Genomic DNA, 14,232 nt, shown 5'->3' with positions numbered 1-14,232 from the left:
TCCAAGACGCTGGAGAGTGTTTGTGGAAAGGCGTGGAATCAGACGGATGCCTCCCAAATGCCCTCCAGTGTCTCCAGCATTTAAAATTCACAAACAGTTGTTTACTTAACCTCTTAAGCACACATCAGTGACACAAGCAGCAACACTGCGCTAAAGGGTTTTGCCTCACCGCACTTCAGGTAAGCAAAGTGCCCCTCGGGATTTTTTTACTTCCAATTCTACAAGGATTGCATACTTCAAGGCCCGTACTGTGCAGTGTCCCTGTGCTTTCTAGACCAAAAGGCCCATTGTTTCAAAATTTGGATAACGGGCAGTGCAGTCCCAGAGTATGGTGTCCGATTCCTAAGACGAATGCTTGAATAGCATTTCATCCAGTTGTCTTCGTTATAAACTTGCTTGTTGAAAACAGCCATTGTAGAATGTTTGGACATTTGCAGATGTACTGTTCTATAGCATACCTGTGGGGACCAATTCACCAATTTGAAAGAGCCCCATCTATGTACATCAAAATATCAAGTTTTTTTCCCCAAAGTGGCCAGAGGCTAAGTTCTTATCCCTTGTAACCACCATGGAGGTTAGAGTTTCTTTTGGAAGTCATGCAAACCTGGCCACTCTTCAATATACTACCCTCAAGCAAATTGGCAAGCACAATGCTTTAATGTTATTTAATCGAATTGCCTCCTTTAGAATCTTGCTTGCGGAAAGAGCAATGATACAATAGTTGGGTATTTACAAATGAACTCCACAGGCATGAACAGGAGCAGGTGCACCCACTGTTGCACGAGAAACATCTCGAGACCAAATCAGACGTTGCGTTTTTCTCTATTCCTTCCTGGTTGAGATTAGCCCTCACCAAGCACTTGAGGAATTGAGAGTAAATAAGTAAAGTACTGTAAATGTACAGATACACTAAAGGCGGCCAGTGCACCATAAAGTGAGAGAGTTTGTTCATTTGCAATCCTGTCTCTTTTAAATGAGATGAATTTTTTTGTACGTACAGGAAAGCATTCAGAGGACAGGGTCAAGCCTCGTATCCCTTGAATGAAGGGAAGACCTGGAATGCATCACAAATTTATCTCCATTGTCTTGTAAGTAACCATAACTGCACCTTTTAAAGGGGTGCGGGGCGACTTTGCTTTCACAGCTGAAATTATTTTTCTGTCATGAAGGGATGCCAGTTGGCACAAGTATTGGGAAGTTAACTAAAAATGAATACAAATTCGACCAGTTTCGACAGTACAAATTTTTTTATGTGCTTTACTGCTGTACCAAACTTGCAGAAAGCCTGGCATAACAATAATTGGCAGAAGTTCGAGTCTCACTTAAATTTAAAAAACCCGAGTTTTTCTACACTGAATATTACATCCACGCTTGCACAACGTGCTTGTTACCCGTCAGTAGACATATCCCCTAACACTTCCAGCACCTCGCTGCAAAATGTAAACTGCTGTTTCCTGTTGAACATTGTTTGAACACTGTTGAACATTGGCTGAGTTATCAGCATATTAATTTTTAGACCCAATGTTTTGCTTTGTCTACCTGCAACATTGATGATGCTTAGCAATTCAGACAATTAATGGCCTAGCAAGGCAACGTCATCAGCAAATCGCAGAATACTAAAGTACTGTCCATTATTACTTTTCCCTAACTGTTCCTATTTCAGGTGTCGCAATAATTCATGCACGCAAATGGATAGCAATGGAGAGACTCTCATTATATACCATCGTTCTTTATTGACCTTTTATTGCTTTCTCTATGGAGGCCTAATTTGCTGCGCAGCCGCTGTAAATATCTTGCAGTATTTTTGCATATGCGTCTTCTGCACCTTAGTTCCACAATATCTCTGTGGCTACTGACATTTTGACTGCTATACAAAGGGGTTATTTTCAGTGTATTTTTCTATAAGCTGGTTGATAGTATAGACATGATCTATCGTAGTGCTGTGCACGTGGCTACAAACCGTGGCATCCTACGAAAACAGTTTGCTCAACGTACACTCTTCACCTTCAAGGCTCGTCTAGGTTCTTCTGGGATCCACCCCGAGCCCCATACTGCAAGAGACATGCTTGTTTGCAAGTAGCAAACGCCAGTGACAACAGCAGTGCAATATTAAAAATTTTTCCATGCAACTCTGGGCAAGACGGGTGGCAAAAGACGTAAAAAAAAAACAAGCGCCAAAATTATACTCAATTTGTGCATGCAAAGCGAAAACACCCCTACGGAAGACTGATGTCAAGAACGAGAAAGGTGTCTCCTTGTTTGCTGCAATTTATTATGGAGAGAATGAATAAGTTGAGCATTGGAAAGGTGTTGGACCAGATTACTTTCCACCCTAAACACGCATCTTAAAATGGTTCTCTCGGTTAAACAGCTGTACAGGCGCGACCAAAATATAGAGCACACTTCAACATGTTACTTTTTTCGTGCGTTCCGCAGGCTGCTTTCAGAACTCGCGCCAGCTAGGCCGTGTTATGACGTGTTTCGTATTTTTTTTATGGCCGCACTGGTGTTCGCGCCGAATGTTAAGGTGAATGATAACACGTAAGAAATTCAAGTTCGTATAACATTTCCGGCCAGACGCATGCTTAAACCCTAGTAAGCAACCCAAGAAAGATTTCTTCCGCTCTGCAGCACTCACGCTACCACAGCTGTCATCACGGACTCTTGCATTCGATCCTCTCGGCGCTGCAATTCTGAATCACCAGCTGGGTAACAGTAGCCACTCTCGCTCAATACTCAACAAGTTCACGATAGCTTCTGCTGTTAACCAGTGGAATTGATAAAACTTCGCGCCGCTATTACTCCGCCATGTTGGTATTCGTTTACCGGATTTGTGCTAGGCTTGTGGCTAGTCTCGGCCCTTGATGGATATAACTTTGCAACGAGATAGTGCATATTTTTTTCTTTAATGAAAAAACGACCTTTTAGCAACACAACTTCGGGCCCACTGCAAGGTTTTTTGCATTTCTCCGATACAATACGCTGGTTACTACTGTTGCCTTTGAATGAGTGTGATACTTGCGGGGAGACGGAGAAAAATGAAACATCTCCCCGTGTGATTACATGGCAGTCGCATGACAATTTTGCATGTCTAAATGAACAGCTTCTTTTGCGCACCTCGAATTCTGCAAGTACTTTGGCCCTGTGACCTCCATGTCATTTGGGTAAAACGACTGCCAAGAAAAGCACATTGATTTATGTAGCAAACGCATGGTACCGTTCGTACAGCTGATTTCCAGAAAACCAATGCTGGTTCCTGCGTGACACGCAAGGTCGCTGCGTAAAACTCGATGAACGCGACGTGGCCGACAAGGAGGGAAGAGACGTAGCCTGCACAATGCCACTTACTTTATTAGATGTAACTAACGCCAGAAGAAACAAACAGCACAAATGGGAGTACACAACATGTTTGAAGAAAATGCGAGATAGGTTTAGTATGCAGCCATACATACTTCCGAAAGGCTGCATGCACACCTCACCTTTTTAGGGTAAGACGAAGAGAGACACACAGGCACACACACTACACAAGGCAGTAAACGTTGTGCAATACTGAATTCAAGGAGGTAAAAGGAACAGCCAAGACTCCATGGCAGACTAGCAGCTAAAATCTCATGGTTGAGGTGCAGTTCGTACTATTCTGTCCTCAAAACTATCCATTGACTACCTCTCCAAAAGGTCTACTTCCACCAACTATCTATATATGTTTGGTCATACCCATGCTTATCGTTTTTTTTTATTGTTCATCTTTGACACCCTGTTTCCAATATCCTTCATTACTTAACCAAACCAATGAAGCGGCAACCTCTGTTGCTTCACGCCTGTATTTGCCACGGTCAACATACTCCTTATAATGATCTCAGTTCGCATAGTCACCCTACAGATCTAGGCATTCGAACCCGACACCTCATATAATATGATAAATACATCAAATTCACAGTAAACTGAAAAACTACAATCGCACATTGCACCACCCTTCTTCCTTTGAGGAGCTGGAGAAAATTATGAGGAGGTACAGTGAATTAGCAATTCATTCCAAAAAAATCTAGCCGAATAGGAAAAACTCAAGTTATTGAATTTTTAACTCTTGTCATAAAACAAAGTGACTACAAACACAAACCATAGTACAAAAATGAGCATCTTCATGAAGGGGCACCAACATTGTCGGCAATTCATGCCACAAGAAATTTCACTCCCATAAATACAATACAATACAAGTGCTAAAATTCACACACTGTCCTCACAAGGCACACATTCCAGTTTGCCTCCAAGTATAACTATTTCAAAGCATGTAAAGCCATTTAAAGTTTGACTATGCTGACAAAGGCCCAGAACATTTGCTTGATTTATTTGTGTAACATTTCCAACATCTTGCACCCTTTGAAAACAAGCGAAAACAGAAGTACTGCTCCTGTCAATTTTGGCACATCACACAATGTGACTGGGAGCAGAAATCATAACATAAATATGTGCACATATATGACAGAAAAGCAATATGAGGTCGACAATTCATACCAAGTAAGAGTCTCATTTCTATACAGACAAGTTCTAAACCATTTCACATTAGTAGCACCAGGCATACATTTCAGTTTACTGCTAAAAATCGTTTTAAAGGATGTCGAACTGATCAGGTTTTACTAAGCTTACACAAGTCATGAAACATCTTAACACACCCATTTTTTTTTCACGCAAGCAAGGAAGGGAGTACTGCAGTTCGTCCCTTTTGGGGACACTGTTTCTGCATGCTATGCTCTGTTACGTTTGGAGACGCCAACATGCCAAGAATATTCAAGCCACTGAGAAGCATCAATCAACAGAGGCTTCAAAGGGCCGTCGACGTGGTTTCAGCGCCACGAGTGCAGGTGGTGGCGTCTACAAGGGTCCTTCCCCCCCACCCCATGCTGTTTACGGGGTGAAACGGCCGTCCGCTGCCTGAGAATGGCTTTGGTGAACCTGTCGTTTGTTGTGAACGCCGGACCCACCCGGGACAAAGTCTTTCTCCCGGAGGGGACGGCGGGGGAACCGGCGAGCGGCGCAAGGCTGCAAATGAGCCGTGGCAAATGCGGTCGTGTTTGACTAAGCCAACGACGCCGGAATCCTCGTGCTTCGAAAACAACCTCGTCTTAGACTAAGTGCTTTCCTTATACGTGGAACCTTCTGCAAACTGCAGTGGCAACCTTTACTTCCCACGCTACACGTGGAAGCTTCTGCAAACTGCAGTGGCAACCTTTAGTTCCCATGCTACCGCTGTGAAGTGCAGGTGACTGACCTTCGACGCTGCCATGGGACCCCCTTCGGGCTATTCATCACTGTTGCCTGGACAGCGCGGACAATAATCTGCCAGAAGTGGCAAGAGTGTGTTGTTGGGGGCATCCTGGAAGGTGGACCCTAAAGACTGGACACGTGTCCTACGTCACAATGATTGGACGCATTTTTAATGAACTAAATTCCCCAACTAAGGACCTGGGGACAGCGGACCCTATTTAAGCAGCGATCTGGCGTGTGATCAGCAAGCTCCCGATTCACTCTTTCGAACTATGTAAAAATGTAAATAAACCCTTTCAGTCTGTTCTTCACCTCGAAGACCCTTTCATCTCTGCGTCACTCCCACAACAGCAGTCTCCCGATCCGGAACCCGCGGACACCGACATTTGCGAGAGACGGCACAGGCGAACCAGGGGCCCGCACCTAACAACTGGTGGCAGCGGTGGGATCGAAGCGCGATCCCCCAACAACGTTGGCCTGCTATGAACTTGGAGCCCCACTCCTAACAACTGGTGGCAGCGGTGGGATCGAAGCGCAATCCCCCAACACCAGTGGCCTGCTATGGGGTCGGAGCCCCACACCTAACAGCCCTAGTAAAACAATGGCTACCAGAGTAAGACGTTGCATCCGTTGGAGCCGTACAGTCGAAATGCAGAGTTGCATGGTATGCCCTAAAATCTATGTGATAAGCGTCCACAAGAGAAATCTACGTGGCCTTCAATAAAACATTAAATGGCAAAAAAACGGTGGGACTCATCGAACGGGCAGTCCCATCCCAAGTGGCTTAGCAGTGGCTTTCCGAGCTTTCCAAGCAGAGGAGTCGGTAGCCACGACTACCATGACAAATGTGTAAAAACTGGCACATGTTATAATGGTCTTCGTAGGGCTGGTTATGCAATCCAGCATCTCGGTACGGTGACGAAGCAGACGTGCTGAGCGGTGTGTTTGCAAACATCGAGGTGTTTGCAACATCAGCTAGCCGCAGCTGTGTTCCTTGTCGCAGGTGCCTGATGGTGCATGAACTTCGTCCAAGGAGCACTTAGAGAGGCAGTTGGAGGTCCGCTGCTGCCCCACCCTTGTAAACTGAGGAATGTGAAACGAAACCACGTGGGGACACAAAGCGCATAGCCGCGAGGGACCTCAAAAAGTACCGAAACTCAGCTGGCCACCTGTTGTGCAACCAATTACAGGCTTTCTTTGGCTTACAACATTCAGGATGTCTTTTTCGCCATCTTCCCCGCATGATAAAGGTGCATTAGCAGTTTTTCAGAACAAAACTTCGATATTTTTTAAAAACGTAACCTTCATGCATGGTTGTCAGCCTCAGTGATTCGCGACTCCTTTTTGCATATTTCGTCATGACACTTGCACTTGCAAGACTGGCCTCTAAAGAGGATGTAAGCTGTGTAGCTCTACAGGTATCTGCAATTAAAAACGACCTCTGTGTTTTCCCTCTCAAATCACACACCAAGCCAATTTAAAAAATAATGGGACAGAGCAGCGCCCTGTACAAATGCCTAGCACAACTTCGGGCCCCAACAGAGCTGGTCTGAAAGATTGTAGTCAAGCAAACCGATGATGAAGCAATCTCGGAACAAGCCTATCTTCAGTAGCAGATGGTGCGTACTCTTAGTGGTTAACCACTGTATGGACAGCACTGAAAAAAAAACGGTCTCGCCCAGCTGCTCCATCCGGCGGTGGAAACAGGCAGATTCATATAGCTTGAGTGGATGTACGAAGTGGTCGGTGTATGCCTTCTCGACAACTGATGCGGCCATAAAGTCTACTTCAGCCTGCAATGCCAATGCAAGAACTGTTCTTGCATGCGGCCCCATGCAGTGGAGCATGGACTTCGAAACTTTTACTGCAGGATATTCATTGTGTCGACCTTTAACATCCAAGGCATACTGCACCTTTATTGAGAGCACTCTTGTAGAGCCCTTTAAAAACGATAAATGTATATTAGCTTCGTGAGGCATTCATGTCACGAAGTGCTTTACATATGAATACAATAAGCTTCATAAGCCAAGTGTTGCCCCAAGCAGAAATGTTATTAATGTCACACTTAAGAAAAATAGTATCGGATGGGGTGCACAGGTCTCAGGCTGTTTGCCAATGGTTGCGACATACTAAGATGATGTTATGACATCACGATAATTAATATAGATTATGAAGAGAGGTCCTAATACAGGCCATTGAGGAACACCTGATGTTATGATGACAGATGTTATTATTAGCTGTAGGGCATGCGATCACACAAAAACAAGCCTTTTTAATAGGTCATTCTATACATTTAGTTTACTAATTCTTAAAGGGACATTGAGGAGAAATCGAAGGTGGCTTGTATAGACAGACTACCAGGGTCTGTATTCAGAGTTGTTGTCACAAGAAAAAGCGTCATATTCTGCCGCAGCGGCCACACCTGATTAATAGAAATGCCTGCAAGATGTCCGCACTCCTTGACTTGGCAAGCCCGCCATCAAAGACTTGCAGGTGCTAACCTTTGTCAGCCTCGTCAAAAGGAAGGTGAGGACAACCCATCCCATCAAGCAGCACTGCCTTGAGTGGCTGAAAGAATCCCAAAAATCAGATTGTGTGGGCTTGTATCTCCGAGAACTCTGCACAAAAGAAAGGCCTTCTCGACAAGATTTACCCCTTGAAGTGAGATCCCTCTACGAGCGTCGTCAACAGCTCACAGTATAGGACGATCTGCTACTCTACGCAGCCTGTGTTGTTGTCCCACTCACGTACAGGAAAGAAATTTTGGGCCTTTTGCACGAAGGTCATTTTGGTCACTTTACTGGCATGCAAGTTCCATTTACGCTTCACATGCCAAGTACAGAGCACGCGTTTCTGGGGGCTCCCCATTACCCTTGCCCAAGCATTGTAATATGCTGGCGCATCATCTGACATGAAGAGCTCAGTGCAAAGTGCCTCACCAAGTCTGTCTTTGATTGCCTGAAAAAAACCACCCACAATTTCCTCCGTAGTACTTTTTTAGAGCAGGTAGGCACATGGAATACCTGACCAGTCGTCGCTAATTACCAGCAATGTTGTTAGTTGCAGCAATGAGAATTAGTTGCCATGAGTAGAGCCTGTGCACACACTTTTCTTACCATTATCGAGCAGGAATTCCCTCCGTGTGGTATTCATAAGAGCTGTTTTAAACTTCCCTATGCCTTGTTCTGTAAGAAGCTCTTTATAAGCATACAGCAAAGCTGAGGTTTCTTGAAGCTCATCAATCCAAATCCTCATGCTGACAAACTCATCTCGGTCTTTCTGCTCTTCATATCCAATATGAAACTTGCTCTCTACATTGTAAACGTCGTGCCTGCTCAAAGTATGGAGCCCATTTAATTCATCTCCACCAGTTGCGTGTGCACCAAGCAAAATCTTTTTACTCACGCTGGCTGAAATACTTTTTGCGTTCTGGTGTTGAGAGCGTCTCGGTTCCTGGGGCTCCATCTGCTAGCCTAAATCAAGGCTAGGTTTAGCGGCCGACTGAATTCTGTAACACTGTCATTTCCACATGGCGTCACCATTGCTTGGAATCCAGGATAAATTTCCTTCAAGCTACGTTAATTCAAGACCATCTTCTTCGTAATGAAGGCTCACGCTTCATCGTTGTACTGCACTGTCGGTCTGACATGTAACCTCAGTTCACCGGTTTGGTAAGCCTAGCACCACCACCAGCATCCAACTTCGATCAGCTGGCTTCCTGGTCACCACGGGTGGAACAATTTGAAGATTTTCTCTTGCTACGGCAGCGTCTTTGGCAATGAATGAAGTCAAGGTTCGTATGCATCTCTAGTGTGCGGGAGTTTAAGTGCACCGTGTCCTCAATTCACTTCGGCCCTCAGAGGTAGAATGTGTGAGTACACACAAGTCAAGCAACACTTCACAGCTTATTGCAGAAGTTTTCGCTTTCATAAGCACATACGGCAACGATACGAGAGCGTAGACGCATTCTACTTTGCCCTGCGTTCGATGGTAAAGAAGCTGTAACTTTGGGCCTTTAACTGTCGAGGACAGGCTGGAAATTGACGGCTTTGTTGTTGGCCTGCTCGACGCCAAGCTTTCAGAACAGCTGTGTCGCATGCCAGATCTGACTCTTGACAAAGCATTTTTGCATGCTTGCTTGCACAAGGACGCACAGAAGGAAAGAAAGGAAAGGGCACAAGATGGGTCTCTGACTGTGCACGCAGGCACGTGCATCACAAATACATTCCAGCAGACACACGTCAAAAAACAGAAGCTTTGCAACTTTTGTGGACCCAAAGCTCATGTGCATGCCTGCTGCCCTGTGCACAATGCTGTATGTAGGTTTTGCAAAAAGAAAGGACCTTATGAGAGCGTCTCCGCAAAACTGTCCGTCTCGCCAAGCAACGCTTATCTCCAAGACACTTGCACGCAATGTCTGTCCCATCAAGGCGGAAAAGACTTGACACGAAGTTTGTGCGCATGAAGGTCAACAGACTTCCTCCCAAATTTGAAGTGGACCAAGGTGCAGAAGTGACTGCAGTTCCCGACACCTTTCCAGGCTTTCCGTCGCTGCTGGGCATGCTGAAGGGGACTATCACCGGGCCAGACAACTGCCAGCTGAGGGTTGCTGGTCAATTTTTCACTATTCTCAAATGGAAGGGTTGCACTTCGAAACAGAGAATCTATGTCCTGCTGTCTTCGCTGTCACCACTTCTTGGTTACTCAGCATAACAGGTATTGGAGTTGTTCATTTTGCAGATGCACTTCAACATTCTCCTCAAGGAAGTCAGGGTGCCTATCCCTCTCAGTTGCAAATGCAAGAAATCTAATGGCCTAGGGACTTTCGGTGCAGAATACACTATCAGACTCCAGCCAAATACCAAGCCTTTCACAATTAGCATACCTTGTAGCATTTCCTAGCCTCTCGCAATGCGGTGAAGGAAGAGCTTGACATCTTTGAAAAACAAGGAGTTGTGAAAAATATCGATAAACTTACACCATGATGTGCTAGCCTAAACGTGGTTCTCTAAAAGCTTTGGGTAGATACCACCTCTATATGAATCTGGCGATGCTCTACAAGGAAGTTCTTAGGGAATGGAATGTCTCACCTACAGTTAGACGGGTTTTAGGCCATCTTGGTGATGGCAAGGCTTTCTCAAAGCTGGATGCCAGGGCTGGACTTCATGAAATCTGTCTTTCGTGAAAATTGTCACGAATTGACTAAATTCATTGTGCCTGCTGCTCATTGCAGCTACTGTTAACTACTGTTTCAAATAAACTCTGCCCCAGTACTCTTTCAAAAAGAAATGGCAAGAATATTCGAAAACCAATCGTCAATTTGACGACATTCAGGTTTTTTGGGGAAAGAAAGAAGAGCATGACCGTAAGTTGCTGAACTTATGGATCATGTGGGCAACATGGGTGTAAAGAGAATGTAAAGCTAAACAAAAACAAACATTGTTTTGGACATCACTAAGTAGAATTCGTAGGCATAGTTCAGAGTGAAAAAGGTACCGTATCTACTCTCATATAGGTAGACTTTTTTTCAGAAATGTTACCCACAATTAGCTGTCGAGCTATACTCGTGACCAAAGAAGCTTGACCTATATTCGTGACCAAAATGAGCAAAAGCAGCGCGCTAATGCAGTCTTATTGCCGTTCAAGCAGCGCCGGCTACACTGGGACTATACTTGTGTTCACAGTAAATACACACACAAAAAATGAAGAAAAAATCAGCGTTGCCAAGTCTAATGAAAACGTTTGGAACTACTTTGAATGCTGTCGACTGTATTCGAGATGGCCATGCCGACGAGCAAACGATAGAGCTGTGGAGCTGTGGCCTCTCAGTCGAAAATAACAGCGAATTGCAGTGTGGACCCGCATCGCTCTTTCACTTATTTTTGTGGTCTTATTGTGGTATACAGCTTAGAAAGCGGTCTATTTTGGCGTTTAAATAGGTACTAAAGCCAGTGTATTGTAGTTTATAGAAGAGGTCGTGATCAAAACAAACGCTCCGACATGTCGAAGCCGCAGTCGGGCATAGCACAAATATTAAAAATGGAAAATTTGCGACAGTTAAAATCCAGCAAAAGCACTAGTGCAATTAAAAGAATCACTGGTTTAACTAATTCATAAAGGTGGCGGTGACGTCCGCTTTCAGGTTGTGTACTTTGCTGGCTTCGTACAGGGCTCGTATACCAGTCACTCGGAATGCCCGTCTTTGTGTCTGTTGTTTCCCTCTGCACCTCCGTTTTGCCACCGCATTCGCAGTTGTGCACTTGAGCGACATGTCACATCAACAATGATACACTGCCAACTTCAAGTGACAAGCGATTCTTTCTTGCAGAGAACTCGAACAGTTCCACTCAGCGTGAATTCGACATAAATGAAAAGTTGATTAGAGGATGGCGGAAACAGCGGGACCGACAGTTTGTTTGCAATGGGCGGCGTTGTGCTTTTCGCGGGCCAGCAACCGGGAGGTATGAAGATCAAGAAAAGGAGCTGAGGCTTTATGTGGAAGAGGAGCGTGTGAAGGGTCTCCAGATGTCATGCGATGACATACAAACGAAGGCGTTCATGACCCAGACAACGTCGCCTCAATGAAAGTCATGCCAGTGTCTCAAGGTGCCGCAGGCATTCGTCGACTTCTGGGCCTCGTTAACAGCACTGGATGCTTCCTACCTCGTATATCAAAATCAAAAGCACAGATCCGAGTTTTCTGGAAAAGCAGCGCTAAACAGACGAGGACAGAGACGAGGCGACAAGGACGGGCGCTTTGCTGCTGGACTAAAGTCAAGAGGCACACCAAGACTAACTGTGGCAAGAGCATAGAACCAACAATGCCTTTGCAGTGGACTAAAAACCACGCTCAACAATCTGCCGTTGCCAAGCTTAAGAAACTGCTCTGCTCGTACTTGGTACTACACTGGGATCAATACGAAAGTATCAGCCGAAGGCAGCTCCTTCGGTCTTGGTGCCATCCTGTAACTGAAGCAGCCTTCCCGTGAGTGTCAACCAGTTTTTCCATCACTCACAACAGCAAAACGTTGGCACAATCAGACAGAGACGGAGGCTTCGGCAGCAGGCTAGCCAGTGCTTCGCATTGATGAGTATGTCTCTGGTCTACATTTCTTCCTTGAGATGGACCACCAGCTACAACTGGCAATAATGGGAGCATGGATGTCTGCTTGTTACCTCCCCAGATTCAGCGGTTCTGTCTGAAGCTGATGCACTTCCAGTGCCAGGTGCCATATGTAGCCAGCAAGCTGTTAGCCACTGTGGACATGCTCCGATGTGCGCTACCGGATGGCACACTGGCCAGGCAAGCTGATCTTGTTGAGCTCATGAACGGACTCTTTGCACACTCGTAGGTTTTTCCTCCACTCGCTAAGACGAGCGTGCAATCTTCTGCTCGAGTATTGCACCAAAGGTTGGACTAGCAGACGATACTGCTTCACATTTAAGAAGTACTGGACACATTATGGAAACCTCAGTGTTTTCGACGGCCACTTCTCAAAGGAGCCCTCATTGCAATGTCAATGGCCCTTCATCATTCCATACAGATCTCATTCATGACGAGCATCAAGGTATTAACCAATGCAAAGCCATTGCTCAAGATTCAGTGTGGTGACCTATAGTCAAGAGGCACACCAAGACTAACTGTGGCAAGAGCATAGAACCAACAATGCCTTAGACTCCAAGCCTTCCCCAGCTGGAGGTGGGAGTTGACCTCTTCCAATCTTCCCTGAAGTCACTAGTCAGCACTCTACTACAACACCGGCAGTTATCGCAGCCATCAAGAGCGTTTGCCGGCCATGGGATCCCAGAGGTGGCCCACAGCGACAATGGTCCATAATCCTCATCCGACGTCGTCTTTACCTTTGCACATCCTTTAAGGCTTTAGGCATATCACCAGCAGCCCAAGATTCTCACAGTCAAAAGCTGAGGTGGACAGGATGGCGTGGACCGTCAAGGCGGACAATGCCTTCCTCGCACTGCTTGTCTACCATAAAATTCCTGGCGTCAGTGAACTAAGCACAGCACAACTTCTCATAGGCAGACGCACACCAGAGTTCCTAAGACATCAAGCAGCTTGAACCAGGCTGGCCATTGTCTAAGGCTTTTAATCTGAGCGATCAAGCTAATAGGAAAAGGAATTCACCTCAGGTACAGTGCCCACTTCATACGAGTGGGCAAGTTCGGGTGCATGGCAGATAACCCTGCGATGGTTCTGGGACTAGTTCAACATCCAAGAGCCGTATGTAGTGGAGGACCTGAATAAAGTTCTTCAATGCTACAGGTTATTCCTCATCCCACTGTTCAATGTCCCAATGTCCGAGGGTCCTGCCAAACGTGTTACTGGAATGAACCCGAGAGGAAGCCATCAAGGAGTGAGACTAATACAGCAGGGATGCAAGTAGTTCTTGGCCCAACTTCATGGCTTCACCCCCGTCACAACCTTCAAGTTCACCCTTTTGAGTGTCAGGGTTTAGACAACTGATTTGGAGGCCTATAAGACTGAACTTTTGCTTGTGTAGTGTTGAGCATAGAGTGCATTTTTGTTCCTTTCTTAAACAAGGGGGATGTAGTGTGTGTTGCACTAGGTGGCCTCACTGCTTTCTCGGCTACATATGCCATGTGCAATAAAGCTTTGGGCCATTTCCCCGCTAACCAGCACGGTGCGTGGTTCATGCTTGTGGAAGCACATCCCCTACAGTCACATCAGAAGATGCAGAAGAGCGAAAACACAAGTGCTCCAGTCACACAGGGGGCAGGCAAAGCAATGAAGCTGAGTCACAGCGTCACTGCATCCAAAAATTCGTCCGGACACTCATTCAACCACTAGAGAGGAACTGGATGTCTGCTTCATCCTTCAGATAGCAAGAAATGCAGTCAAGCCTTGCTAGAACAAAATGGTTTATGATGAAATGATGGATTTAATATAGCCATGGCGTTGAACCCTCTTTGAACCAGCCATAGGAATCCACG

General features: G+C 45.7%; 1 protein-coding gene across 1 annotated transcript in view; it reads left to right on the top strand.

Annotated features, from left to right (window-relative positions):
- The window catches only part of LOC144095474 (uncharacterized), a 31,188-nt gene extending 18,574 nt beyond the window's left edge, over positions 1 to 12,614 (top strand). The window contains exon 3 of the mRNA XM_077629203.1: positions 12,447 to 12,614. Coding sequence (XP_077485329.1) covers positions 12,447 to 12,614 — 168 coding nt within the window. The remainder of the gene's footprint in view (positions 1 to 12,446) is intronic.
- Positions 12,615 to 14,232: the final 1,618 nt, after the last annotated feature.

This window comes from Amblyomma americanum, chromosome 6 (genome assembly GCF_052857255.1).
Source record: "Amblyomma americanum isolate KBUSLIRL-KWMA chromosome 6, ASM5285725v1, whole genome shotgun sequence".
Lineage (NCBI taxonomy): Eukaryota > Metazoa > Arthropoda > Arachnida > Ixodida > Ixodidae > Amblyomma > Amblyomma americanum.
This window is presented reverse-complemented; position numbering and strand designations above follow the sequence as displayed.